Here is a 27,335-nt window from a genome sequence, read left to right as displayed (position 1 = left end):
CCTCAATAATTTTAATGAAAAATATCGCAATGACTTTATGATTTATTTGCAGGCGCGTAACAAACCTGCGGACGGAGTTGGCCACGTCAATCAGAAAGGTGCTTCTGGACAAAAAGCACCGTTGACCGGTGCTCAGAAGGTGGCGCCGGGGGCCAAGGGCTCTGGAAAACCAGCTCAAAAACCAAGTGCGCAGAAGGGACAGGTTAAGGTCACACCGAAAGCTGCTTCTGTCAAGACTGGAAAGAACAAGAAGAAGGGACAGCGGCAGCAATACGATCTGATAGTCACCATCAATTTAGTGAGTACCGCAGATGCAATCAAGGGAATGGGAAGGGTTGGCGGGAGGGGTTGGTCATCACAATGATTAAAGGTTTTTTGTGACAATGGACAGGGTAAAAACGGAATTTTGTTGTCATTGAGGTCTCGACAGGCTTTCCGGAGAGTACGTGATTGTGTTGAGCAATGGGAAAATACCCAGTTCCACCAGCATCAGCACAAATAGCATAGAGAGAAGCAAAAAGTTCGATAAATTTCCTAGTTTATTTACAATCAAAAAAATGCTCGAGGAAAAATTTGTCCATCGATTCCCCGTAAAACCAAAGATTCTTCCAGAAGTTCCAGATACATAACAGTCCCTCCAACTTTCCATCATTCTTCCCCCAAGAATTGGTACAGCAAAAGGGAATTTTTTGAACAGCCAGAGTTGAAAAGCAATTTGTCGGGTTTCAAAGTCACAATGGTGTGCTCCGATCTCACCGAAGAGTTCCAACTGGTTAGGGGATGGGGAACTGAGTGAAGGAAAAAAAAAATAAGAAAGACGATATTCCGGACGTGCACGAGATGACGATTTCCAAGTCGCGTGAAGTGAGGGGGATACGAGTGTGGGGCACACTCACGTTGACGATGATCTAGAAATAGATTGTTCTCATTGTCAAATAAAAACAGACAGGTTACGTTGAAAGCTGGCGACATCTTCCACAAATGTCAGCCCTCGGTCGAGAAATTAGTTTTCTGCTTGTGTGTCTTTTACAATTTCCCCGGGTATTCGTCAGGGGTAGTCAATAAGCAAATGGGAGAGGTTGATTCATTGCTATTGGAGGATTGATAGACAGGTCTTTAACACTTGGCCTCTGAATTTGAGTGGCTTACCACTCACGTGTGCTGACATACCACCCGGTCATTCTCGTTTGTACGTAAATATCCTTCGGCGTATATCGCACTCAACATGTGCCGTGAAATCCGCTATTCCCGATTAATTTTGCGTCTCGCCCTGGGGCCTTGCAGCGGACAAATTTGCACCACGTTGACGTCCCTTAACATTGAGCTGTTGGACACCAAATAGACAGAACGTTTCTTGGTTCTGCGAACACTTCCAAACTTTCGATTTGTACAAATAACAATTAATCCATTTTATCAGTTGCTCCTTCAATGTTCAATACCCAATCAAAACAATTAGAAAAATCACCCCCTACACCCTACAATCCACCCCAGTGGATTGACCTCCGAACTTCCGCATTTTGGCACAAATTCATTTATCACCGGAGCACGTGCTCCCAAATAAACAGTTCCCTTCCTACGAGAGTGTCTCGCGACACATTGACAACTGGTGAGCATATCCCTCGAAACAACATCGGCAATGATCCATGTATTGGTGGCATTGAGACGGACAAAGACACAACCGACAGCTCCCGCTAACAACGTGGGAGTTTAAAAATGTCTCGAAGGTTGCCGCGACTTGGCCGAAAGAGTCATCTTCACGATCATCAGGCCATACAGAATTCATCAAATAGAATTTGTACTTCCGTGCGTTGTTACCAGTGCCATTGTTGAAGATAAATACAACGGAGAGCGGCGGTGCTTGATTTCATCTCATCCACAATCGATTGACAATTTTTCACGGGAAAATATCAACGTACGTGGAGACGTCGTCGACTTGATCCGCTCTGGCGCCGTTTATTGTTTGTTTGATCAGTGCGACGCAATCGGGGCGAACAGACTTTATTTATTCAAACTGTTGACGATAGACGAATTCCTTCAGCAAATAAATTCATTTTCCGTGACGACGTCGGAGAGAAAGAAACAGGAAAGATTGGAAATTAATCAAACTGTGGAATAACGAAACGATTGTTTGGTTCGCGAGGTGTGGAAGCGCATTATTGTTGATGGTATTTGTTCCGATATTATTGAATTCCATCAATCTGCGGACTGGGTGCGTATGACTGGCTGGAACAGCTGAAAGCGTCACTGTCAGGAAGGAATTAACCAGCGACGCTTGAAACTTTTTGCGTTTCTGGACGAAATAGCCCGGGGGACTTTGGGAAATTCTGGCAACTAACTCGTTGGCTATAGTCGGCGACGGAGCCAGTAATAAATGTAGCGGACCATCTACACGAGTGAGGACGCTTGGGCTCGGGGTTTGATGATTTCGTTAGTCACTTCCGTGTGATTCCAGTGGTTCAATTCCCTCAGTTTGTGGATAAAAAAATTGTTTGACAACTGTGAGAGCCTTCTGAAGGATCAGCGAGATGAAGTAAGATGGTCCAACAATAATCAAGTTAACGAGCATTGATTCGACATTGAGGGAACTCGAGTGATAAAACGTAATTATGATGTTATTGGTAATTATGGAATTATCTTGGACGCAAGTCATTTCGGAGCAACATGTCAACTCTCCTATGACCGAGGAAATGACAAGAACAGCACAAACGAATGTCCGAATTAACAGAAATGATTTTGTTCATTGGAAAATCCGTTAAAAAATTATTCCGTGAATTTTGATATTCGTTTTTGGTGTCTTTACAAGAGCAAATCAACTGCCCTAAAATACTGAAATCTCGAGATAAATCCATTCCATCAGAAACACTGAAATGACTCGACTTATTGCGGTTTACTGTTTCAATACAATACAGTTCTGCTCGATAATTGGAAGTAATGGCGGACACTGAGAAGAACTACTCGGTGGAGTACGGTAGATTGAGGCGACTGACCAGCACAATCGACCCCCAGATTCGACAAATCAGCGTAAGTCTTCTGGTTTCATTCATCCCAATCGACTATCGATGACCATCTCATAAACATTTCTCATTTCTCCTCCCTCTTCATAACTCTCCACTGCTGGTAGCCTGCCAATGAAAACAAAACGTGAAAGCAAAAAAAAAATATTGCGATAGTCATGCATGTCTGCACACAACCAATGTCTGACATTCCGTTGACTCGTGGATTTCAGTGAATGTTCCTATCCCCGGACGTTTTCCCTGCAGAGAGACAGTTTCTCAGAATTTATACGATGGTTTTTTCCCCCCTTGGAACTGCTTAAAAAGCACCGCGACCCAGTTACGACGCTGACCTCGCGTTAGAGGAGAGAGGCGGGAGATTTCGAAATATCGAACAGCAAAGCTCCTCCACCATGACCGGACGCCCACGAAAATCTCGGGGAACAACAGAACTGCTTTGCTGACAAATATCAAAATGGACAGTGCGGCCATTTTCGCATTTACCACGGAAATATTTCATTGCTCTAATGTTTGAGTTCTTGGTGGACATAAAAAATCTGTTTACTTTTGCGAACGCTTCGAGAATTAAATCTCGATCGACATCGAGACAATCGCAGCTTTTTACGATACGATACTAACCCCACAAGGATGACCACCTGCGGGAAATGCCGATGGAAATGGTGTCTGTGTATCCCTGACCTGAAGAACAACAATGATTTCGTATCCATGACCGCAAAGCGGTCCTAAAAATCAGAGTGAAAGCTATATTTATTCTTTTTTTATGATCTTATGTTATCACTTCTACCAAAGTCCCATACCATGGAATTTCATTCAACGTGATAAAAAAATCACTGAGAGAAATAATTCATTTTCCAGAAATGGGCTGTTGTTATCATTTTTTAGACCGTTCGCTTAAAAACACCAATGTTTTTCCGACTCCCCGGCCAAGGGCAATTAAAGAAGAATGACTGCCCTACGATGTTTCCTCTAGCAGTGACCCATCTAGGGCTGAGAACAGCTTCACGTTCGTTACTCTTTCATTTATGATTATACAGTCGTTATAAAGTAATAAAGAACTGCGGACACCACTGCTCCCAAATGCATTTTTTTACGTTCAAGGCAATAAAAAAATAGACCGTAAACCAAATGTGCGTGATGTGAGTGAGATAGGGTGTCACACAGAGGTGTGAGTAGAAAAATGTATCATTTTTTTTACGATAGACGTGCGCGATCCCCGGCTCATCTGTCGGCTACTCCTATTTATAATTCGTGGATATATGGATGGAGATGAGGAAAGAGACCATTTGGATGCAGGTTGCCGGAAGTGAAATGCGACCAAATAGTTTCACCCACAAATACACTCATCGTGGGAATGGCATCAATTATTCATTGGGCAATGCATATTTCAGGTGGTTTTGGGTTTTTGCGAATTTTGTAGAGATGGAGGGAACGTGTTGGGCTGTGACTGAGTCAGGATGCAATGTATATCACATTATTGACACTTTACGAGCGTGTAAGAGCTTTCTCGTGATGGTCGATACTCAGATAGATGAGCGAGGGGTAATATCCGTCTTTGATCATCAGTGGAGTCAGTAAATCAGCTCTTGGGGATTAGAATTTTGGAGCACTGTGTTCTCATGAATATTCACAGCGAGACTCATTCATTTCAGTCGAATTTGTAGCTGAGTGATAAGAGGGATTAATTCTCGTGTTCTCTACAGGATATTTCAAAAGTTCACTTCTAGCAAATTTAAATAATAATTTTTTAAGTATAACATTTTTTAAAAATTTTGTATTTTAAAAAGGTGGGAGACGTTCGTGTGCTCACGTTTTGTTCCTCCACAATCATTTGGGATTTTTTTTTACAACATAAAGCCAATTATCTGACTTCAGAAATAAATTGTGAGTTTATTATTTTGTATAGTCTGGAAAACTCACTCGAAACAAAATCTTTTGATCTTTTTCACTGAACGTGCCATTTCCATAAATGTTTGAGAATCCCATGTGCTTCTATTTTGAACTCATTTTTTGTTAGTTGACGTCTTGAGTAATTCTTCGAACTGATGAGAATGAATTTGATGAAATTTACCAGCGAATTTCGGTCAATTCAAGAGAAATCGTCCCTTCCAATTAATCGACCGATTTGCCGGATGAATAGAGCTATTTCTTTGGCTCCATTAAATGGGTAGTAGCAGCAGCCAAAAATATATCCCTCAGCTGTCTCCACTACTTCTGACATATCTCCTTTAACCTGTTATTACAGAAATTACTCAATTCGATAAATTCGAAGATCATTAACATTCCAGTAATTTGAATCCTCGATTGTCATTATTCCTGTGTGGTAAGTTTCCTCGTTTTAATAAATGAGTCGGATGAATTTTCGTAAAATGTCACATAGACGTGGAGACCTATATATCACTTAATTAACCATTCGTAAAAGTATTTACCGTTGGCCACTGGCTCTACAATCCCAGAGTTGGGTATTCGGGTAAGCAAAGAAACTTTTAATGACCCAATTAGCTCTCGGTACGGACAGTTCGACTTTGTTGTCAGTGGAGCACGATTTAGCCTCCAACGAGAGCACATCACTAAACACCGAATGACTTCAGTTCCACTGGTCTTCGCTAGAAACTTATCAAATTTGCGATTTTCAACTTATCTCATGGATTTCCTGAAAAAAAATTAATATTTATTAAAGTCCAATCTCTCAAACTCTGATTTTTCACGTTTAATAGTAAAATTATTTCCCAGGGGAGGGTGTAGTCGAGTACTGACTATTCTCCAGAGGAAACCCTGACGAGAGTTTTATCAAGGCCTCCTAAAACATGAAAATTACTACCTAATGACTTCTGTAATTGAATTTACGTCTGTTTCAGTCGGAATATGGACTCACGGAGGATCAGGTCGCAGGTGAGCAGTCAACAATTCTCATAAAATATCCCGTCACCGTTTCATTAAGGCTTTCAATTTCCCCCTGATTACACCAGTGAAAATTAATTAAAATGTTCATAAAGTAAAAGCAAATGGGTACACCGCACAGAGAGAAATGTATACGATGAAAGAGCCGAGTGAAACGTGCATGGCATTTCGCGGTTAGTGGTTGTGCTACATGGTCATTTACATACGTAAATATCCACAGTTCTTTTGACTATTTCACGTGTGGAAACCCACCCTAAACTGTCCCGTATAGCGTAAATTTTCCCCTTCAAAAAATCCCTCGGACATGTGAACAGAAATATTTTGGCGAACTTGAATATTAAATGTGGATTCCAGGATCCGCCGGGATGAAAACATTTCTAAATATTTATTTTGTCAAAGAGACCGACAAATTCCTCGCCATTGATCCCTTGCATCGAGTATCAGTTGAGTCTCCCACTCGTCAATCTCCGTATCACTCGGTACGTCAATTCCCGAGAAAAAAGTCCAATTGTCCCATCAGTTCATTTTTGGTGAACACGAGGACGAAATCTCTTTCGTGTCGCGACTCTCCGCGAATAAATTTCAACGATAGGAACTGTCCTCAGTGGGAAAAAAGGACGTGTCCTGGGATAATAAATTGTCTTCAACTTTGAACATGAACTCGTGAGGGCTGTTCCAAGCACTAGATTTTCGTGAATATAGGGAACCGAACACGACGCAATTTATATGCATCAGTTTATTAAGAAGTTAGTTATCCTTGGCAGGAGATGATTAAACTTTGACTGGAGAATCTGGGCCATCCAGAGCTGCCTATTTCCTTGAAAATTACATATAAATAGTGATGCTACTGGAAATGGGAAATCAATTCCATTTTGAAAATTCTCTATTGGCGTTAGACCCTTTCGATACCCACTCGAGGCACTAACTTTCAGGGGATATTCGTAGAAATTCGATTTCAAGGGTTTATGAAGAGGATCGAATATCCCTGGCTGTTGTAAATCCCACTTGATACACAATTGGATACAACAGATATGGGGATGCGAGAATTTAGTGTTGCACAGCTCCTGGAAAACGATAATTTTGCGGGAGGAAGCTATAAAATCTTTTATGTGACTTTGTTGTAACAATGGAATGGGATGTAAAATTTCACAGTGTAAATTTTGCGATGAGCTTGAGATGGGGGAGGGCAGCAGACTCCGGCAGAAAGGTGGGGAACGATTGGCTGAAGCATTTGGACAAATAATCAGGCTCAGGGATCCGCTATAAATCGGAGTGTTGTTGACTCATGAATTATGGGGCATTCAGATAAATCTATAAAAAATTATTTATTTGGATTATTTGCTGGGGAGTACTCACCGACAAGTTAACACGAACACATCGAGCCGTTGATTTCAGATTCACCTAATTTTTTTATTTTTAATTAGATGAAGATTTCTGTTGCAATTCATTATTATGCACAGGGCCAACAAATGAACTCTAATCGTCTTATAACCGGTCTCAAATACGTTTGTATGACAATTTATCTTCAACCTGTCTGTACAAGCATTTAGCGGACGCGAAGTAGTCATAAATAGTGTTTGACGGACAGTGTCAAGATGAGAATTATTTCAGGTGTTAAATCAAATAATTAATCTTAGTGAGGGCTCCGGGACAATTCAAAGTGCATTAAAACTATAAAGATTACTTACCTACCCGCTCCTGCAGTCGTTAAATTGTTGTAAAAATCTGAGACATCCTGAGTAGTCTCACTAACTGGATGGGTGATCACTGGCCACCAGAAAAAAATTAACATCTAATTAATCTCATTACTCTAGACCTATGATCGCGACCCACAATTCCATAGAAGATTTATTCACGAAACTCTATCCACAATTTTCTAATTCCCTTCCCGAAGAGAGTGACAATTTTCAAGATACCTTAAGCAATAAAGATTTATTAAATCGTTTTTGGTACAATGGTGTCTCAAGTGCATTCTGGCCATGTGCCCATACTTGCTTGCATCGTCGTTGTACAATGCACCTCGGCATTACATGGAATGCTAGTCCATATGTGCTATACAAGTTGGTGATTAATAGGTAAAGGCAAAATCGCGAGCTAGAGTCTTGCCGCCCCGTCCCCTTATTTCTCCTTCCTCCGTGAAAATGGCTCTCGGTGCCAGACAAAATTGTTGGAGAGCTGGTTGGGATACCCATGTACAACGTCGCCAAGCAGTCGCCCGATTCTTTTTATTCGTGTCCAACTCATTTTATTTATGATTCGGCCATACGTGAGAATTTATGGAATGATTTTCCACCCACCCACCTCATGAATATTTGGATGATGCGTTGTATTTACGATTTATTTTATTATTACAGAGTTCAAGGAGGCATTCATGCTATTTGACAAGGACGAGGATGGTACGATCACAATGGCTGAGCTCGGAGTCGTCATGCGATCACTCGGTCAGAGACCGTCAGGTAAGAAATTGTAATTCATCTCAATTTTAATGATTTTTTTTTTCGTACTTTCTGGAGTGCAAGGAGTCGAGAGCACTCGACGGTGAATGAAAAAATTACTTATGCTGTGAACATGAAGGGCTCCTTTCCCAGTAGTCGAGGGTTGAGGGTGTGGCTGAATTTTGCACTTGAGGAAATTATGGCTCTTCATTCTGTTGATGACTTCTCCCTGTTCCATTTGCGTCAAACTAAGGAGAATATGAAAATCTCATATTCTGTATTTAGCTCTGACTTTCATTTCCACTCGACGATGTTCTTAATTTTGCCCCTGGGATAATTATGAAATGCTTGAGAGTTAAATTGTAAAATATCGGTTGATGTTGAAGGATATTTCTCAAGAGCGACAATTTAATTGGAACGTAAAATATTTTAAAATTCTTCAGAAACGGAACTTCGAGATATGGTTAACGAAGTGGATCAGGACGGGAATGGGACGATCGAGTTCAATGAGTTTCTTCAGATGATGTCGAAGAAAATGAAGGGAGCAGATGGGGAGGATGAACTCCGGGAAGCTTTCAGGTGATTATTTACATTCCAGTGAAGTTTCACACCTTTTCTTTACGATTATTTCATTCTCTCACTCGCCTGCAGAGTCTTCGATAAGAATAATGATGGATTGATTTCCTCAATGGAATTACGACACGTGATGACGAATCTTGGTGAAAAATTGTCGGAGGAGGAGGTTGATGACATGATTAAGGAAGCTGACCTTGATGGAGATGGAATGGTCAACTACGAAGGTAAAAAACATATTTTCGTTTTCCTCCTCAGCATATTTTCATAGCGCTAATTATAACGGCCAGAGGTGACTGATTCAATATATTAAATAATTTTTATTCAGAGTTTGTGACAATCCTGACAGCCAAGAATTAGTTCATACGCCAGAAACGAAACCGCAACTCCAGTAAATCACGACAACCAACAATGAGCTGTAATAAATGAAGCAATATGCATGACTCTAAGTGTGCTTTAAGAACAGTAAACTCAGAAGTCCTTAAACCACAAAAAACGACCATGAACGAGTGTTTCCCTACCACGATGAGACAACTAACTCAGCAAATCCTCGATTTATCAAGAAAAACGTGATTAGTTTTCGACGCACTGTTCATCGTAAAGGATCATTGCCTCCTCGAGTTAGGGATTCATGGAATTTATTCAACGGTACGAACACAAAACGATGTATAACATAATATAACAGATGAGATTACGTTGGCATGCACAAAAACGTTCCTCAAATATCTCTGTGGCAAATCCATGAAACTTACAAAATAACACGAGTTCCATACGAAAATGAACAAATTCACAAACTTTTCGCTGTGCTATGAGGTAATGTACACATGCACATCATCGGTCTCAACAGATAAACATAAATTAACATGAAAAAAGTTTCTACTTATTTTTTGAAACAAAAATAAGAAAAAAAAAAGAAGATATTCATTTGTATTTTAAGCTAGTTCACTAAATTTAAGAACAAGGTTGCTCCAGAAACAATCAACTGAGCTTCGGTTAGCGTGTACTTATGTAAAGGGAAATAAATAATTTGAACATCGGAAGTCATCGATCAATTTCGTACGGCGTCCGATATTAAGAATCGTTGGAAACAAGTGTTTGAACAACGATTAATGAATTGAAAAAAAATTAATTACCTGCTACTTTTCATTGGTATACATATAACAATTTAGCCAAATTGCTAGAGACACTTTTCGGGATTTGAGATATTCAAATAGTGTAATAATAATTTTTATACATGAACAAACATAAAAGGCGAATATTTCGTCTCTATGAAACGTTACAAATTTCGCTAATGTTAAGAATCTGCACAATGGCAATTGTTTCGATAAACTATGTAGAGGTGACTCAATTAGTTGAGTCAACTGATTTAGTAACACAGGAGAGAATCTCAAATCCTGAGAAATGATTAATCGGATATTCAGCATACAAAAAAAAAAAATTCATTTCACACTCGAATAACATTCGTATGGAGGACAAATTTATTATCTTCGTCACTTCACACTCTAACAATTTACCCGCCATTATATCGCGCACGCAATTAACTTTGGAAAATAAAATAAACAATGGCGCAAAAATAGAGGAGGAATAAACACGGGGTACGGTATTGAGCATCAAGAATTGTTCACGCATTGCGATTTGATGCGAACTATCGTTGTGCGACTAAGTAATGAGATAATATTCAAGTAGATGTGTAGAATGATTGATGGTTATTATTGTACAATGTATAGGACATGCGATATTTTTATTGTTCCATATGAGAAAATAAATACGTTGAGCGTGCCCCAGAGAAACGAAATCAATCTAAAAGAGACATACAGAGAAAGCAATTATAAATAAACTAAAACAGACTCAACGGATTTAATAGGATATACTCTTTCGATGAAACGTATGAACCAGGATTGCAGAAAAAATGCCGTTGTTGTCATCGGTAACGTCGATTATTCAACAGAAGAGATAGACAATAATGTTACGTTTATTCATTCTGACGATGGCTTATGAGAAATATATAATAGATATATTTACCAAATGAAAAGACATCACAGTGATATTTTACATCTCTGTGATGGCGAGGGTAGTAAAGAGGAAATGCAATGTTAAATTATTGAGATAATACATCGACGTTTCCGGTTGTTTCTTCGGGGTTTACATGTTAGATAAGTAAATGATGTTCAATAAGCGGGTAAGATATTTGATGAATAGTATAGGGAAATATTGAAACGCCATATTGACAAAGCAATACAAATGAAAAATATAATGTACCTCAAAAGACATTTCTGGAATATAAAAATAATTTTAAAAAGGGATGTATTTTTTTTCAAGAGTCCAATGAGATCAATCAGAGATTTTAATGAAGTCGAGGGGGAGATAATCGCGATGAGCCAACTCAAATAGTAATTCATAACGTCCCAATGACAATATGTGACAGATTTAAAGAAAAAATTACATCTATCCGAACGGGTTTATGCCTGGACGGCCTAAGTTTATTGTTTCCATAAAAAAAAATAAACTGAACGGTTGAGGAAATAGAAATAGTGGAGATTAATTCATTGATTTGTGATTGATTTAAGATTAACCGATTAGAAAATTTGGATCTGTCCATTTTTTTATTTATTTTGATAATTCGATATGCCTAAGTGAATATTTTTCTTGCTTGCAATGTTAATTATTGCCCAATTGGCCGGTAAAGAGGCCCACAAAGTGTTCACTGTTTTTTGTCATACTTATTGAGAAAGAAAATGTTTAATATGGCTGTCAATGTATTTTTTGCACGAAATTTGTAATGAATAACATGATTTTTAATGAGATTATAGAAAATATTACTTATGGAACACGTTGCACGATTCAATCTATGAATATTCTATTGAATTGATTTATTAATTGATATTCCGTCTACGTGTTCACGTCTTGAATTATTTACCAAAATACTAAAATATGGAAAGAATTGTAAAACATAATTACTGTACATTTCTAAATGAACAATACGCTCGGCGTGACTATCTGATGTTTTATGAATCAATGTAATTATTTATAATAATTGACTGTTTACCTCTGTATAATCTGACGATCTGATTCGGCACTCCTTCCACCCACCCCCTCATTACTTCAGAACTTCCATGTATTCGGAGATATGATATTTTCATCACGGTCTAATAAAAAAAAACATATTTTTATAGCTTTCAAAAACAATTCCACGCACGCCAATCTGTAATTCATATTTTATGAAAATTTATCATCCATTATTATCTGAAACAGTGGAATCATTGATATTGTTATATGTATGGCTATGAGTCGAAAATACAGGTCGTCCCAAACATTAACATAAACAATGTCATTTGTGATTAGATTATATATCATCTACCATTTATTGTTAAATTACGTACGATTAAGGTCTTCCTTTAGTTCTTTAATGTGTTTCAATTTTTTACAACATTGTAACTCAATTGCTAATTACCGACGGCAAAACCTTGAGTTTGAAAAAGGCCATTTGAGAGACGAATCGATTATAATTGGGAATAGCGAAAAGAGAATTCATGGAATGTCTAAATCTAAAACTGAACTTCAACGGAAATTCTATCAAAGCCACTTGACAGGTTTAAAAATTATTAATGTCGGCAATTATTAATAAGCGGCAGGTCTTTCGCAATTGAGCAATGTTGATCTAAAGACTAAACTTCTGTCCCAACATTACGCGATATTATAAAATAATTATAAGTTGATTGAAGTAAATTAATTACTCCCCGGTAGAAATACTATACGAAAATGCTCATGGCTTTTTTAAATACTTCAGCATTCAATCATTATGGAAAATAAACAAGAATTATTATCTAATACAATTGATAAATCAGAAACAACAATCTAGCTGATATCAAACACGTTCAGAAAACAATGGCAAGAGAAATAATCAAATGACATACATTATATATGGTATATATATACGATAGATATGAAAAGTAACTAAATTAACTTGAGAATAAAACTAATTAGATGGTATCATTACTGTTAATAAATGTAATGTTATCGCAAAATCCTAAGGATCGTATCTCGTGCTAAATTGCTGAATGTTGAATTAGATAAAAAGAATGCAAAATTTTTTGCACTGAATTATACACCTACAAAATTTATCATTTATTAGGCTTTAAAAAGTGAGTTTACGAAAATGAGATCCTGAAAGTTATATTTAACCGAACTAAAATGGTGTCAAAAATAGTGCAACAAACATAATGAGAAAAATATTACGGTTAATCGTTAGATGTTGAACGTTTTACTTGAAAAAAAAATATAGCGATTGATGTAGGTGACTCCATCGAACAAGCCTATGACAGTTTCAATTTCTTACTTGGAGTTTAAATTGGACAAGTGTTTGAAATTGGCAGCATTTTTCGATTATTATTTAATATTTCTAAAATTATGGGAATGGCCTAAAGAGCAGTAGAAGTATATGGATATACCTGGTTGAGGGACACTTGTTGGCGAAATACTATAATAAGAAAACGTCTTTCATTAATTTATTGAAAATAATAAAACACAAAATGAGATTGAGTACAAGAATGATAAATGAAGGCCCCGTTTGTGGTTCGTGGTAATATAAAATACAATGACGATGATATCGCGAATAAACATATGTTTATGTATATGAAGATATATATGTATATGACATCTGCAATTACTGATAAGTGCAAAGAAACGAGAGGAGAGAAGAGAATATCGCAAAGTTCTTAATCAACTTTTTTTTAACAAAGAAAAATGAAAAATTGATACCAATGAGAGTTACGAGAATTCATAATTTCGACTCTTGGAATTATTTTTCTAGACTAAAAATATCTGAATTCATCATTATTATAATGAAGTATGCTGACAAAATATCAGGAAGCATTTTTCTCATATAGTCTCAATGTGCAATGTAACTGTTGGTGGCTGAGCTATGAAAACGCAGCCTTGAATATTTGAAAGCTATATTTTCACTCTAGACTTTTTATAAGTGCTCATACACTTAATCTTCTCACTATGCTATGATAACTATTACTGATGAAGCTGCTCGTCGAGATTAACCTGCTGTTTTCTCTCTCAATGAAACCCATTATTTTGCCTGATTATCGTGAACATAAAGTCAGTAAATATTCGCCAACAAAGAGGCACTGGAGTAGTTTCAGGTGAAGGTAAGAGTTTGCAGTGAGAATTATTTAATTTTTCTTTCAACAAAATATTTTTTCTTGACTAACACAAAACTACCCTAGCTAATACATTTTGAAGGGAATCGCGCACCTACGTATTAATCTAAAACTCTAAGACCACAGCTATTTTCTACGATTCAAGAATATCGTAAGAGGTCTGCTTCATTCATGTTCCGTAATGGTAGATGTGGCAAAAAAAATATTAATAACAGGAGATGTGAGCTGAGATCAGAATGTTGTATGTGTGATGTTACATGTATGTAAGTCATGTTATGTGTAATGTCATGTATCCTGAGATTAGAGGAAAAAAACATTGATAAAGGGTATAAACAAGAGTATAATATAACAAAATAAAAAAAACAGAGATGGTGTGTCATTGGTGGAATGTATTAAATGTAATCGAGTTATCTTTAAAATACAGCCATTTTATAATGGACACAACATTCAAAGATTGTTGTTATTCCTCAGATAACAGATAGTTTATGTGGGCCGTTCCCGATATCTGACCATACGACACGGAATTACGAATATTTCTCTCGCGAGGCGTTAGTGAAATAAAGAGGAGACTAATTCGCGTTTAAACAATTTCTTTATTTAAAATCAGAGCTTACCAGAAGTGATAAAGAAATTTTTTATTTGAATCTTAGTGCAATGTTCTTCTAGATTGTGCTTACAGCTACAGGATAAAAATAATCAGAAATTTACAATAAATTTAGTTATTTTTAAATTGAGTGAATTTTGTAACTGCGCTATACCTCTATAAATTATGTTAGTAATACGAAAAATAAGACAGGGATATAATTCAATAGCTACATTCATTTTTCGAATTCACTACGAGATGGAGTAGACAGATTGTGGTTGAAAAAACAATTTGCGACGGATTAATTTATTCCAATTGCGGGATTTCATAAAAAAATCTATATATACGACATAAATGGCCAGGTTTGTATAATTCTTCAAATTAATTACTATAGTACGAGAAAACACTCGAGTCAGGATTGTTTAACCTGTGTGAATTCATCTTGTTTCGTTGCATAACAATGAAATACAATAATCTATTATGAATGCACCTCCGCTGATACCTCAAATTCTGTTTTTATGAAGGTAAAACACTAGTATTATATTAATTAGTATTGATTCTATACAGTTTTCCCACTCAGGAAAAAAATTATCAAATATCAAAAGAACTCCAAGACTATATATAGTTCAGCATTGAAGGGACAAAACGTAGTAGAACAAGTCGACTTCTCATATCTCGTTCGTAATAAAATCACTTCAACGAAGGATTTTGAAATGACAAGAATTATTTATTATACTGTCCATTACTCGTGTGCGAATCAAATACTTCATTGACAAACAGTACACACTTGATCTATGACGTTATTCTACTACCATAGAAAAATTCGAAGATTTTTCTTAAATTTACGGTTGTACCTCAATTTATCATAAGGCTATTGATTATTACTTTTTACGTCGTCCATTACTTTTTATTCTGCTTTTTCTGAATCAACTATATTCACAAAATAATTGATCTGGAAGTTCGTGGAGCTTTTTCAATCTAAAAAGAAACCTATTCTGCACTCATTAGAAAATTAATTCTGATTGACGCACCACAATTAGTCACAAATATGTTCGTCATTGATGACTTATCTTCACATCACACCCTCTAAAGTTCGTCTTTGAGCAGCGTATAGCGGGTTTTGCTTGGAGCAAGTTTCTTGAATGTCGATTCTGGTGGAGCTGTGGGATGTCTTGCTTGGCCATCGAGCTGGGGCAACTTGTTGTTCGTTTCTGGGCCGTAGTGAAACTCGCGGTGAAGTTTACCGGAGTACAGGTCCTGTAAAAATTCCTTCAATTTGCCAGGAGTGAAAATGTCCTGGAAGTTGGGAAACAGATACATATGTCGGAAACTGTCGATTGCAATTAGTGGTAAGTCAGATATGCTTTTTCCCAGGTGGTGTAGGGGGTGCGCGAATTTCACGCCGTCTGCTGTGAGAAAATTGATATTTTGTTTCTCATCGGTTAATGTGGTGGTAACAATGTCCTTAAAGTCCTTGACACTGGTCATGTCATCAGGGTTGTGGAAAAGAATTAGGAAAGGCAATCCCTCTTCAGTCAACTCCTCAGCATTTTCGAAGGTAATTTCTCTAACAAGAGGAACACATTTCTCTTGAATCCAAATGTTTAATTCGTCATAGTTCATCAGGCTGCCTTTGTAGGTCTCATCCTCGTCGTTAGACAGAGCCTTATCAGGCCTGAAAACGATGATGGGCTGGCCGGGGGGATGCATCGCCTGGCTACTATCACTATCAGATAAATTACTAATTAATCTTGAGAAGAATCGAGAATCGAGAAAATATCTGCTAGACATATAATAGTCATATAATTCATCAGTGATCGGAATCCTTCAATTTTTTAATTGATCCAATCAAAAAAAAAATCAACGATTAATATTTATGATAATATTGAGTTACTTACAATAGTTTAATAAATTCGCCAATTTCACAGCCTTGATCAGAGCAAGTGCTTGTTAAATAATATTAATTGTTTGTTAGTGTTTAAGTATAGTCATGATTTTATTCTCAATCTCCATTGCAGTAAAATCTTCCAATTTCTCCCATTAAAATTCAATAATTTTTTAAAGGAAAACGAAAATGAAGCATCAATTAATATGCTTCTCACGGGGGAAATATTTCTTAGCAACAGAGTTTGATTGTAACTGAAATATCGCCTAAAATGTAGCGATAATCTTACCCAAATCCAACATGGAACTGGCAGTCGTCCTTAAGATTCATCGCCACTCGTCGGAATGTCTGATACTCAGGCACATCCTTCTTATCAAAATAACCAATAATCATTCGCTTCTTATCATCGAGGTTGCTGAGGTCTTTCAGCTGATGGAACTCTTTAATTGGATCCTCTAGCTGTTTCGTGATAAATTTCACGAAGGCCTCAGTTGATCTTTGGCCACGATATTCTCGCTTAGCTGGCACTCCATTCCTTATGATTTTTAGGGTGGGGTATTTCGAAATGTGGAACCTAGAGGCCACGGAAGCTGCAAAACATTATTTTTTCAGAAAATTAGAGTTTTAGAAAACGAAGATAAAGCAGCAGTCTCCATAGTTCAACTTCACTTTCCCTTCCTTCATTATGGATGATTCATTAAGTACTTACACTCTGCATCGCAGTCTACTTTTCCCATAACCACCTTATTAGCCTCGGGAAAGGCCTCCATAATTTTATCAGCGGCTTCGTCAAATACTGGTCCTAACATATTACTAAAGTGACACCATTCAGCATAAAAGTTTATAAAGACTAATTCATTGGATGCTGAAAGCAAAAAAAATACGCCGATAAGAGCATGTTGTGGGTAAATCAGTCTACTCATTATCGCTAATAATTAAAAAATTTGTTTCCGGATGAATTCCTCATAACATGCCATAATATGGTCTTCATTTGAAATCTCCACAGAAAAATTAAAAAATTATATTTTAGCGGCTGGAAAGATTCCATTCAGAACCAAAGAAAAATTCTATTGCTATCGGGCCTATACCCCTTCTCTTACCTAGTGTCATCTCAATATTATCCTTTGTGAGTTTTACTGCCCCGGCGTTCACATAACTCGGCGTTACGCACACCTGAAACACATTAGTTGTTGAACGTGATAGCGACGGGGAAACAATTATTCTTATCATTTTGGATTTTGACAACGGCGATGCCAACTGAACCAATATCAACTCCATATTTTCTTTTTCAGCGTAAGCATGTGCTCACACGAATTAATCGCTATCAATATGAAGAATTAATAATAAAAAAAAAATTATATCGGCACATAAAGGCGTGGGTGGAATGTAAATGTTGATTTTAGCAAGTGGTAAATTTTATTCATTCCCCACAGATTACCGCGTTGAAAATGATTTTCCCTGAACAAGTGCTGAACGGCAAACAGATAACAATCAATTGAAACTATTTATTGCATTTTTTGGAGGTTAGATAATTGAAATGAATGAGGTTATGTCGGCATCCCATAAAATTCCAAATGATAATTAGCAAACACTTGATGATGGTCTCGTCAAATTGCAAGCTCAAAAGCCTTAAAAAAATGAGGATGAGTGGCTCCACGTTCTTGTAAACGTGTCACAGAAGCAATGTGACAGCTTGAACCTCGCATCGTGACGGGATTTCACCAAGTATTTAGTTTTATTAATAATTAGGAGTAAAACATACCATGATAAGGGCGCAAATGATAAACTTGAGGTGGAAACTATCACAGAAACTCGACATCTTGTATACATTAATTCATCCACATTACAATAATCCGAGAAATCAACATTCGGCACCCGAGGATGCGTCAACTCCCATGAACTCCTGTGTATTTACTGAACGCCTGTGTGTGAAGGTCAGTGCGACTGGAACGACATCTAATGAGCGAACGGTCATTACCGATCGAGCATGTGCTGACGTTTCAGATTTTTCTGTTTTTGGTAGTGATGTCGGTCGATAGGTGGCGCAACAGTTGAATTTTGAGGCGATTTGAAGATCTAATTTTCGAAAAAAAGTAGATGAACCGTTCAGAGTAGCTCTACCTTTACGGTAAATTCAGAGGTGATTGGAAAGTAAAAAAAAAATCAGAATTCAAATTAATTAGTTAGGAAGCTCGGCTTTCTCTGTCTATCGATGGAGAAGGAACCAATAAATCACGTGGAAGAGATTAAAAATGAATAAATATAGGATGGCTATTGAATATGGTTCAGGAGATTAAGTATGAAGGTTTGTGAGTGCCAGGAGGACTTAAACCTTAACCAGGGATAGCCGAGGTGCAATAAAACAGTCATACATCAGATAATCTCCGTGTAAAAGCCAATTATTACCATCTGTTCAAGACAGTCGTGAACCCCAAGATTTTTACCGTAACATTACGAAAAGACTGCTGGGCGCCCCCACCCGTGACCTTTTGCCTGGCAAAATGGCAAAAATTTGGGTACACTTGTGCTTACTTCCCTCCATTGAAAGTTGAACACTCTATAATCCTTTCATTCAACTGCCACGGCTGGATCACCAACCGGGGGTCTTGGACAATGTCATTTATGGCCTGAGAAGTCCTCGAGGTAAAATTCTAAGAGAGAATTTCGCTTGTAATCGGGAGATTAGTCGTAATTTACAGTAAAATCCAATTTTCAGTGTTTACTTTGTGGATTTCAACATCTTCCAGATCTTTGACGCGTACCAGCATTGACCATTTAAATGTCTGTCATTCCTCGCGATGTCTTTTCAAGAGTGTGACTTGCACAGTTCTTTTTTTCCTTTCAATCTAAAAAAAGGGAAAAAATCTGGAGTGGATGGAAAGGGTGAATTTGGGAAAATGGAAAAAGTGAAATTTCGTTTCCCGAATATTTGAGAAAAGGACAGTTCGCAGACTTTATGGGCCATATGAGGGCCTTGGTTTTTTTTTAAATAATTGAAATTTTTTACCAGTAAAATAATGAAGTGATTTATCACTATTCGTGGAATTGATTAGAGTCAAGTGATCCACTGGACTCACTAGATTTATTCCTCAACAAAATAAATATTGTCGGCAGTGTTTGGCGTTAGTGAAAAACTCATTACAACATCTCCAACACATGGGTAACATACAGGAGGTTTTTCCCTGAACAGCTTTGTCAGAATCGTACAGGGCCCGTATATAGAGCCCCGTCGGCATTTTTAACGTTTCGCCACAGGGGTCCAAACTTTGACCGTGCCGATGTCAATCCGTGGATTCATGAGCGATAGATTTCTCCGGGTTTCCGGTTTTTGTCGAGAGCGAAAAAAAAAATGTACCTCTCAACGATAATTTCCTGTTGAAATGTTAATTCGCGGCGAATTAATTCCCCTCCCGACTCTGGTCGTCTTCAGATTCGATTAAATTCTGTGAATTATCTCGGAAGAACATTTTCCCGGGGTGATTTCGATTCGCTACGGGTCCTTCACGATATAGGGACGACCGTTTATAGGGCTTGAAGACTAGTATTTGGAAAGAAGTTATTGCTCTCCGGTGTTTGGTTGAAATTGGTGGGGCTTTGACCCAACCGCCTGTGCACGGAAAATTTTTACATAAATATCATTTATGTCTGAAAAATTTCGAGTTTTCTTCCATAATTCTTCACCCCGATGAATCAACCTTAGCCGTGGATAATTCGATAAATCCTGGTGGGCATGAAAAGTCAGGTGTAAAATAAGGGATTTCAGCCGTCTGTGTTGGTAAATCAAACGTTTGGGGAATTCCTTTCACTGGAGAAAAGAAAATTTATAAATCGTAAAACGAGTGTGTGAAGAGACGAGGAGACGGGATGAAATGGAGGGGTAAAAAATGGTGATGATGATGATGATCACTTGGACACTTGTTGGGTCAAGGAAACTCGGTCTCCGTTTGACACAGGACCGACCCGCACCGCTGGAGTCAAGTTGAACAAACGAGGCCGTTGAAAGATAAAACCACACAATGCCCCGCGGGACTGCACAATTTCCCCCGTGATTTTGGTCTTCCGAGAACTATTAAAGATTTTTGGGTGATGTCTCGAATATTTTTGGGGGAAAAATTAGATCGACATAAGAACAGAAACGAAATAGTTGTAATTTACCGATTTTTTAGGAGAGAAATAAGAATTAATTGAATGTGTTCGAAGCTGTCAATTAAACTCAGCTCAAAGTCGAAGCCTTAAGAAAACATATTTTTTAATGTAAACGTTGGCCGTTTCAACATTGATATTCGAAAGTATACTTTTGATACTCCTTGATGAACATGATCTCGTCAATTTTTTTGCATCCGTTGCATAAACCCCTTCATAAAAAATGCATGATCAAAGTGAAGTGACGAGAACGTAGCAGATTCGTTAGTTTTATATCAAAAGACTTTACGATTCTACCTGGAACAACGTGGGATATCTTGAGGAAGCAATTATCCATTTTAATTTCACCACCGTGTTGGTTGACGTGGGACAGGGACTGTTTGATCAGTCCCGAATGCCAGTCCTCCTCGCGTGGTCAATATTCTCATCTCCCTTTTTTTCAAGTCCTTTTCAACCGAGCGAAATACCCACAACACGGTCGGTTCTTGGAGCCTGACACACAAATCATATCTTGGAGGCACTTCGGAGGCACGATCTCGGAAATTTTTTTTTTCTCTCCCTACTCACTCGTCGTCTCTTTCTCTCGTCCTCCTCCATCAAAACCCATCGGTATCGGCCAGCGCCACCCTTACAACAAAAGCACGAGCCGCCTCAATTAAAACAAAAGCGAAAAAGGTGGTAATTAAACTCGGCGGGCAATGGAACCCCCAACTGAGATGCTCAATGCTTTATCGACATTTGGGGAAGCGAGGTGATCAATAGAAACGTTTGAATATGGACGATTTTTTCCCCTCAAGGTGACCTTCAAAAACCATTTCAGATTATTTCCTACGGCTATGAAAAATGTCAATAAAAATTTAACCAACTTGGTACACGAGCACTGCCTTCATCATAAAGTCCTGGTTAACAGTGAGACATGTCATCCATTTAATTTACTATAGTGTATCTTTGAATAACATTCCTTGGACCCCATCCGTCAATTTATGAACCTTATAGTTTATCCGTAAGTAAAATAATTTTTCCAAGACACTCTCAAACACCTCGGAGGTGCATTCTGTCCACTAAAATAACAGTAGAAATACTGACTTGAGATTTAAAGGTAGGGTCCAATCGCTTTTGACACGGTACTTTTCGAACACAGTGTCGTCGTCTTCCTGGATAGGGGATTAAGAAGTCAGCCCAGGTTCATTCCCTTTTTCTCATTCCCGGGATTTTGCGGTGATTCTTCCGTCTGAATAATTTTTCTCAGTGGTATTTCTGGGTTTTTAATCCGTTAGTCAATCCAGTCTATTCTCTGAAGAATTGAGTGAGAGAGAGGACGAGTGTTTAAATCCGTTGTGAAGGGAGAGAGTACTTGAAAAACATGCCTTTTTTACCTCTGTGTTGACATAATCCAAAGAAGACGTTTCGAATGATCTTTATTAATGGTTCTAGCGGTTATTGTTCATCTAATCCAGTGACACGGAATTATTCGAAGAAAATGGAAATAAATGAAGTTTTTCGCTGTGGTGAGCCTACTGGTAACATAAATAAAATTTTCCCTGGTTAGTTTTCACATTTCACTTCTCGGAACTGCGGAAAATATTCAGTCCATCCCCTACAAATTCTCCTTGATTTAACGTTGAATAAAATAAACACTTATTCAACCGAAATAAACATATATCACGCTACCTAATCCCCTGATTACTGACCTAGCAGTTAAGAACTTATGGTGGTCGTGCAAATACAAACTGTAAGAGGATATTTAATCATCATCAACAGGGAGTACCTGAGCTATGTTAATCCGCTCAGAACTTCCCCGTGCTGGAAACTATGCCTGAAAAAACGTGGTAATCAGTCGCCTGTACCATGTGGCGTGCGAGAACTCCAATTATTCTACTCGCAGCATCGTAGGGGTTGAAATCAATGGTGACTTGGAACGGCCTTCATCAATCGGCTTTAATGGTTTTGCATGGCTGGGTACAGACTTACTCCGAGATTAACTTGGATTAGGACTCCATTTTTGTTGACCAACGCTACCAAGGTAATTACTTTGTACCTGGATAGATTTTATTTGTCTTTTGGTGTGGACGGGATGCCGCTGCACTGGGAAGGGTTATACAGCGTCATAATATTTAGCACAGAGTTTAGACAGTTTTTGGGTGCAGGACGTCTGTATAACGATAATCTGGATTAACTTTTCCATTAAGCGAAAATTTTGGAACTGTCCCGTTTGCAGGGATTATTGAATTTTATTTGCAGAATAGTTTCTCTTTCCCAAAATGACCGCAAATAATTCCTTTCCCAGGAATAATAAAAAATCTGTTGATATGCAATGGCCGGATTAGGATACTGAAAATAATTTGGGGCTTGCAATGACGGAATTAATCACAGACCCCTACGTGGTTGAGACTTTATGGCCGAAGATTAGTAAATACTAATGATCCAGGGCGACATAAACAAGGATGATAGACCTCTTTATATGGTCTCCACCTGTAATGTCTCGCCACAGGAGACACGATGTCGCCCTCCTGTGTCCCTTGTGTCTCTGTGCACGAGGTAATCGACTGAGACATTTTTGAAAATAATTCTGGCACCAGCAAGGGGAACGGGGAGGTGCCAAATCATCGCCGTATTTTTCGTTCTAAAATCTACATTTTCCCCATGAAATAGTCTGAAGCCAAATGGAAATGTTACATCGGCACTTTGCTGTGTCGAAGGAGAAACGTCAATTTCCTTTTCCGCTCTGTTAACTCAATTCCCCAAAAAATCAGGGGTTGAATGCACTGGTCAGTCTACAATGTCCGGTTATTCCGAAAAATTCACTGACGAGCTCAATTGAATACTCTGGAACATCATGAGTGTTCTTTATCCTCGCAAGAATGAAAATTCTTTAAATACACAAAAGTCAGGTTGCGTAATGGAGCCACGTCACAATAAAGCCGGCGGTGCTTTGATTTCGAGATTCTCACGGCTACCACGGTGCACCCCCGTTGGCTTTTTTTTTCTTTCCACAATTTTTTTTTTATTTCGCCTCCAGCGCAACAGGTCGCACTGTGACGCGAGGCCTTTTCTGTATACGTCGGGATGTTGGTTTCTTTTTTGGGACTTGTCCGTCTGACCCTAAAGATGACTTCTCGGTTTTTTTTATGGGAAGAGAGTACAACACGCAAATTTATTACTTTTTAGGGTTTGTGGATGTATCAATAAATATTTTTTTTTCCACCCGATAACAAAAAAAATTCCTTCAATTCGAAATATTATAATTTACGATGAAAACGAATGCAGCAGAATATTCTGGATGTCCAGGAGGGACATTATACCGTTGGCGTTGTTGATAAGATCAAACAAGTAGTGACAAAATTTTAATCTACCTCCTGCAAAGTATTCAAATCTCCTAAGCGTTTACTACCTGCGTACTCCTCCCCTGTTTACAATAAGGAGACGCATTATCCTACGCCCCTACTGCATTTGCCTGCTATTCCAAGTGTACTACCGATTCTTTACACTTTTATATCACTCTATTTATGGCATCCCTATTATTACAGTTAGATGCTGAAAGAAATACAGGAAGGATTACCGAAAATCCCTCTTGACCCTTCAAATGATTTTTCCCAACCAGAGAGGCCTAATCTATTTTGAAATTTTCAGGGAATTGCAGCGAAAACGAGTGCAGTGATTACAATTTCTAAAGGTTATTATAAATATCTGTTTGTCGATCTTTAATTATATCCGTGAAGCATCATTAGACCGCTCGTTTTCCATTAATAATGAAAAAATAAATAGCAAGCAAACGATAATTAATGATTTATAATAAATCAATTTTACAGGCACCAAAAATAAGTTTTAACCGCCATCAAGTCTTCGATTTGCCCCATTGTCTCGCGATTGCAACGGTTGATGGCCGTTCTATTGTTCAAGAAACGATGGGTAATAAATGAAGTCCCCCCCATCCATCGAAGAAAATCCAGCCACACGTGCCCCACTGACTCTACATTAAATGTTCAGTACAAACCAATAAGACAGTTGGGTCTACATCGTTTTTTTTTCCTCCCATCCTCTTGTTTTTCTCCGGCTTTCAGGGAGCCCGTGATTAATGAATTCCATGGCGCGCTTCGTTCGTCTGGCCGGCACTTGGTTTGTTTAAGGAATACCCAAACCCAAAGGAAATCATTTGCCTACAAATGGTGCGAGGATGCAGAGAGATGGTCTGGTCGTCGTGATCGATTGCTATCTCAGATGATCGAGGATGTGTCGTGTTTTCTCACTAAAAACATCGGATTTTCATGCTTTTGACAGTGCGGATGAGTTGTTAACTTTAAAATTGACGCTAAAAAATAGAATCATTCATTTAATATTTTTTTGTTTATGTTAAATAACTTTAGGATTTTTTTTGGACTGAAATATCAGGGGGACTTGGTAGGAAAATATGTAAAATCGATGTTTTTCAATATTTTCTCGATTATGTGATTTTGAATTGACATTACGATGATTGGACGCCGATTATGGCCCCACTTGCGAAAACATTATCTCTGAGATAGTCAAATAATCGTCCCCACCACACCTTCGGGTCAGAGCCACATGGATAATCTTCTTTTCTTCGCGTCTAATCGGCTCGAATAAACGCCCTAATACCCTCCTTCTTTTACGCATTCTCTTCTTCCTTTCTTCACGATGTTTTTTTAGAGATTCTCCGTTGCGTATTACATGAGAGCGTGTGAAAACTGCAAGGATACGGTCCATTAGCCCTCAAGAAAACTCACGTCTATTGTTGGGGGAGGACTATTGTCAGGTTGGGGGCTATTGGTCTGTTGCCTTCCTTCTCCGTGGTTTTTCACTGACATCGTTATCTCGAAATTGAAGAACAATAGCAAAACAAAAATCTACAAAAATTCATTCTCTTCAAAGCATTAAATTAAATAAATGAAGATAACTTAACACGGGTTAATTCAATAAAAATCACGATTTTTTTTTGTGATTTCGAACGGCTGTTGATTTTTCGCCAAATTCTTTGGGAAAAATTAACCAGTCGCTACTGATTTAATATTCACTCGTTTTTTTTTCAATTTTCATTTCTTTTTGGACTCTTCTCTCAAATATTCAGGAGCAGGTGGCACACTTTGGGGATATCCCCGTGGATCCCGGCACATGAAGCCCCCAAGACGCACATAAACTGAAAGGCCTTCTCATGGTCTGCGGTATTTCTCGTCATTTCCAACAAACTATAAAACTCGCTGAGTTACGAGTTGCTCGGAGGCAATAGTTTTTTGGAAATGGCTTTTTCGAACTAGAAAATTATATTTATATGTTTTTAGTCGATTCACAAAGGGCTCGCCGCACCGTCCCCCTTTCATCGACGTACTTCCACTTGAAATTACAACACATTTTTATTCATAAGTTTATTCGAGCTGGGAGTTTAAGAAGTTAAGGTCAAGTAGTTAAACTGAAGTGCTTATGAAAATAACGTACTTATTGTTTTGAGAAATATCTGTTAAACTAGGCGATCTACACGTCATAACGACAATGAATTTTCTCTTCAGTAATGAGTGGAACAAAATCGTGTACCGCTGTAGGATAAAATTTTTCCAAATCCTTCAAATAACCTGAAATAAAATTCTGGATAATCCTCGGGCGACCATGGGCCTTCCCAGAATCATGGAAATGCACCTGAGATTCAATGTCAGATCCAGAGGACATTAATTTCAAACAGGTCGATCTGTACTGGCCTTCTTGTGAAGAATATCAAAAACTTTTGACTAAACCTGCCTCCAATTTTCCCCGCTCTGTCGCACCTGAATGTCTACGAGAAAAACGCGTGTTCGAGGAAATCCAACGAAATCTCTACAGCATATTCTGCGATCTCCCGTGGATGGACCTCACTCACCGATTGGTCACACCCAATGGCTGAATGCAGAACTGGAAAACTGCACCCGGTGACCGGGCGCGCACATCAGTCCCCAGTGAACCAGGATCATTTGTTTCTTGACCTATACCTCTTTTGTTTTTCCGTCATGTGACCAAATGGCTGTAGCTGGATGGTAAAAAAAGGTAGCCAACATCGGAGATCTTCGTGGTGGATAAGAACATTGGGGGATGTAACCTATTTGGAAGAAAAAAAGTGCCGACTTCTTCTGTAGGCAACTTTCAATGGGCCAGCGGAGAGAGGAAATTAGTCTGTTAATTAATGGACGAAAATTTCTGTGTAAATGATGGCACAAAATTCTCATCCCCACAGCAATTTAAAAAAAAATTATCTAACGGCATTGCAATATTGAAAGTTACTTTTTCAACTCGATGTTTTGTAAACAAATATAAAATTATTCATATTCATTCGATTATTCATTGATTTTTAAATTTGTTCATAAAAAACTCCACGAATCAAATACTCAATGCTCAAGAACTATCCAATCGACAATTAATCATTCCAAACGGGCCATATCCCGGTGGGTGTGCTGTTTACGAACTCCTCAATTTGCCCCAACAGCGTCCACTAAGCGGCTTATTATTTTGTCAATGCAACCAGAGGACACGGACGTAAATTGAAAAGAATAGAACGAAGGGGTTGCACGCTGTTTTCTTCCTCCTCGGGGCGTGCCAGCCCTTCCATATTCTCGGTAACACTCGTCTCGCAAGATTTACAACTGGTACAAGAAAGAA

General features: G+C 38.2%; 3 protein-coding genes across 12 annotated transcripts in view; 1 reads left to right on the top strand and 2 right to left on the bottom strand.

Annotated features, from left to right (window-relative positions):
• Positions 1-12,246, top strand: part of LOC135161381 (neo-calmodulin-like) — a 53,888-nt gene extending 41,642 nt beyond the window's left edge. For 4 of the 5 annotated variants that reach the window (XM_064118896.1, XM_064118894.1, XM_064118892.1 and 1 more), the window contains 6 exons: positions 53-298; positions 5,870-5,903; positions 8,267-8,368; positions 8,791-8,926; positions 8,999-9,147; positions 9,249-12,246. In XM_064118896.1, coding sequence (XP_063974966.1) covers positions 53-298; positions 5,870-5,903; positions 8,267-8,368; positions 8,791-8,926; positions 8,999-9,147; positions 9,249-9,280 — 699 coding nt within the window. In that variant the 3' untranslated portion in view covers positions 9,281-12,246. Of the gene's footprint in view, positions 1-52; positions 299-1,479; positions 2,601-2,909; positions 3,022-5,869; positions 5,904-8,266; positions 8,369-8,790; positions 8,927-8,998; positions 9,148-9,248 lie in introns of those variants that run through there. The other variant, XM_064118897.1, reaches the window with a different exon arrangement.
• Positions 12,247-14,661: 2,415 nt separating this feature from the next.
• Positions 14,662-18,544, bottom strand: LOC135161377 (endoplasmic reticulum resident protein 44). 2 transcript variants are annotated; one of them, XM_064118887.1, is made up of 6 exons: positions 18,319-18,544; positions 17,657-17,729; positions 17,266-17,421; positions 16,846-17,146; positions 16,570-16,617; positions 14,662-16,397 (listed from the first exon to the last, which is right to left on the bottom strand). In XM_064118887.1, exons 1-6 carry the CDS (start codon positions 18,373-18,375, stop codon positions 15,758-15,760), a joined length of 1,275 nt encoding a protein of 424 aa, XP_063974957.1. In that variant the 5' UTR covers positions 18,376-18,544; the 3' UTR covers positions 14,662-15,757. The 2 variants fall into 2 exon arrangements, with proteins under 2 accessions (XP_063974957.1, XP_063974958.1); XM_064118888.1 differs by lacking the exon at positions 16,570-16,617 and having other exon boundaries at positions 18,319-18,527.
• LOC135161382 (uncharacterized) overlaps positions 18,418-27,335 on the bottom strand; it is a 125,781-nt gene continuing 116,863 nt past the window's right edge. Inside the window, exons 5-6 of one of the 5 annotated variants that reach the window (XM_064118901.1) lie at positions 24,694-25,008; positions 18,703-19,402 (exon numbers count right to left, since the gene is read on the bottom strand). In XM_064118901.1, coding sequence (XP_063974971.1) covers positions 24,914-25,008 — 95 coding nt within the window. In that variant the 3' untranslated portion in view covers positions 18,703-19,402; positions 24,694-24,913. Of the gene's footprint in view, positions 18,678-18,702; positions 19,403-24,693; positions 25,009-25,411; positions 25,562-27,335 lie in introns of those variants that run through there. The other 4 variants (XM_064118904.1, XM_064118903.1, XM_064118906.1 and 1 more) reach the window with 4 other exon arrangements.

The sequence above is a fragment of the Diachasmimorpha longicaudata genome, chromosome 4, assembly GCF_034640455.1.
Source record: "Diachasmimorpha longicaudata isolate KC_UGA_2023 chromosome 4, iyDiaLong2, whole genome shotgun sequence".
In the NCBI taxonomy this organism is placed as follows: Eukaryota; Metazoa; Arthropoda; class Insecta; order Hymenoptera; family Braconidae; genus Diachasmimorpha; species Diachasmimorpha longicaudata.
The sequence above is the reverse complement of the archived record's forward strand: the minus strand, read 5'-3'. Positions and strand labels throughout refer to the sequence as shown.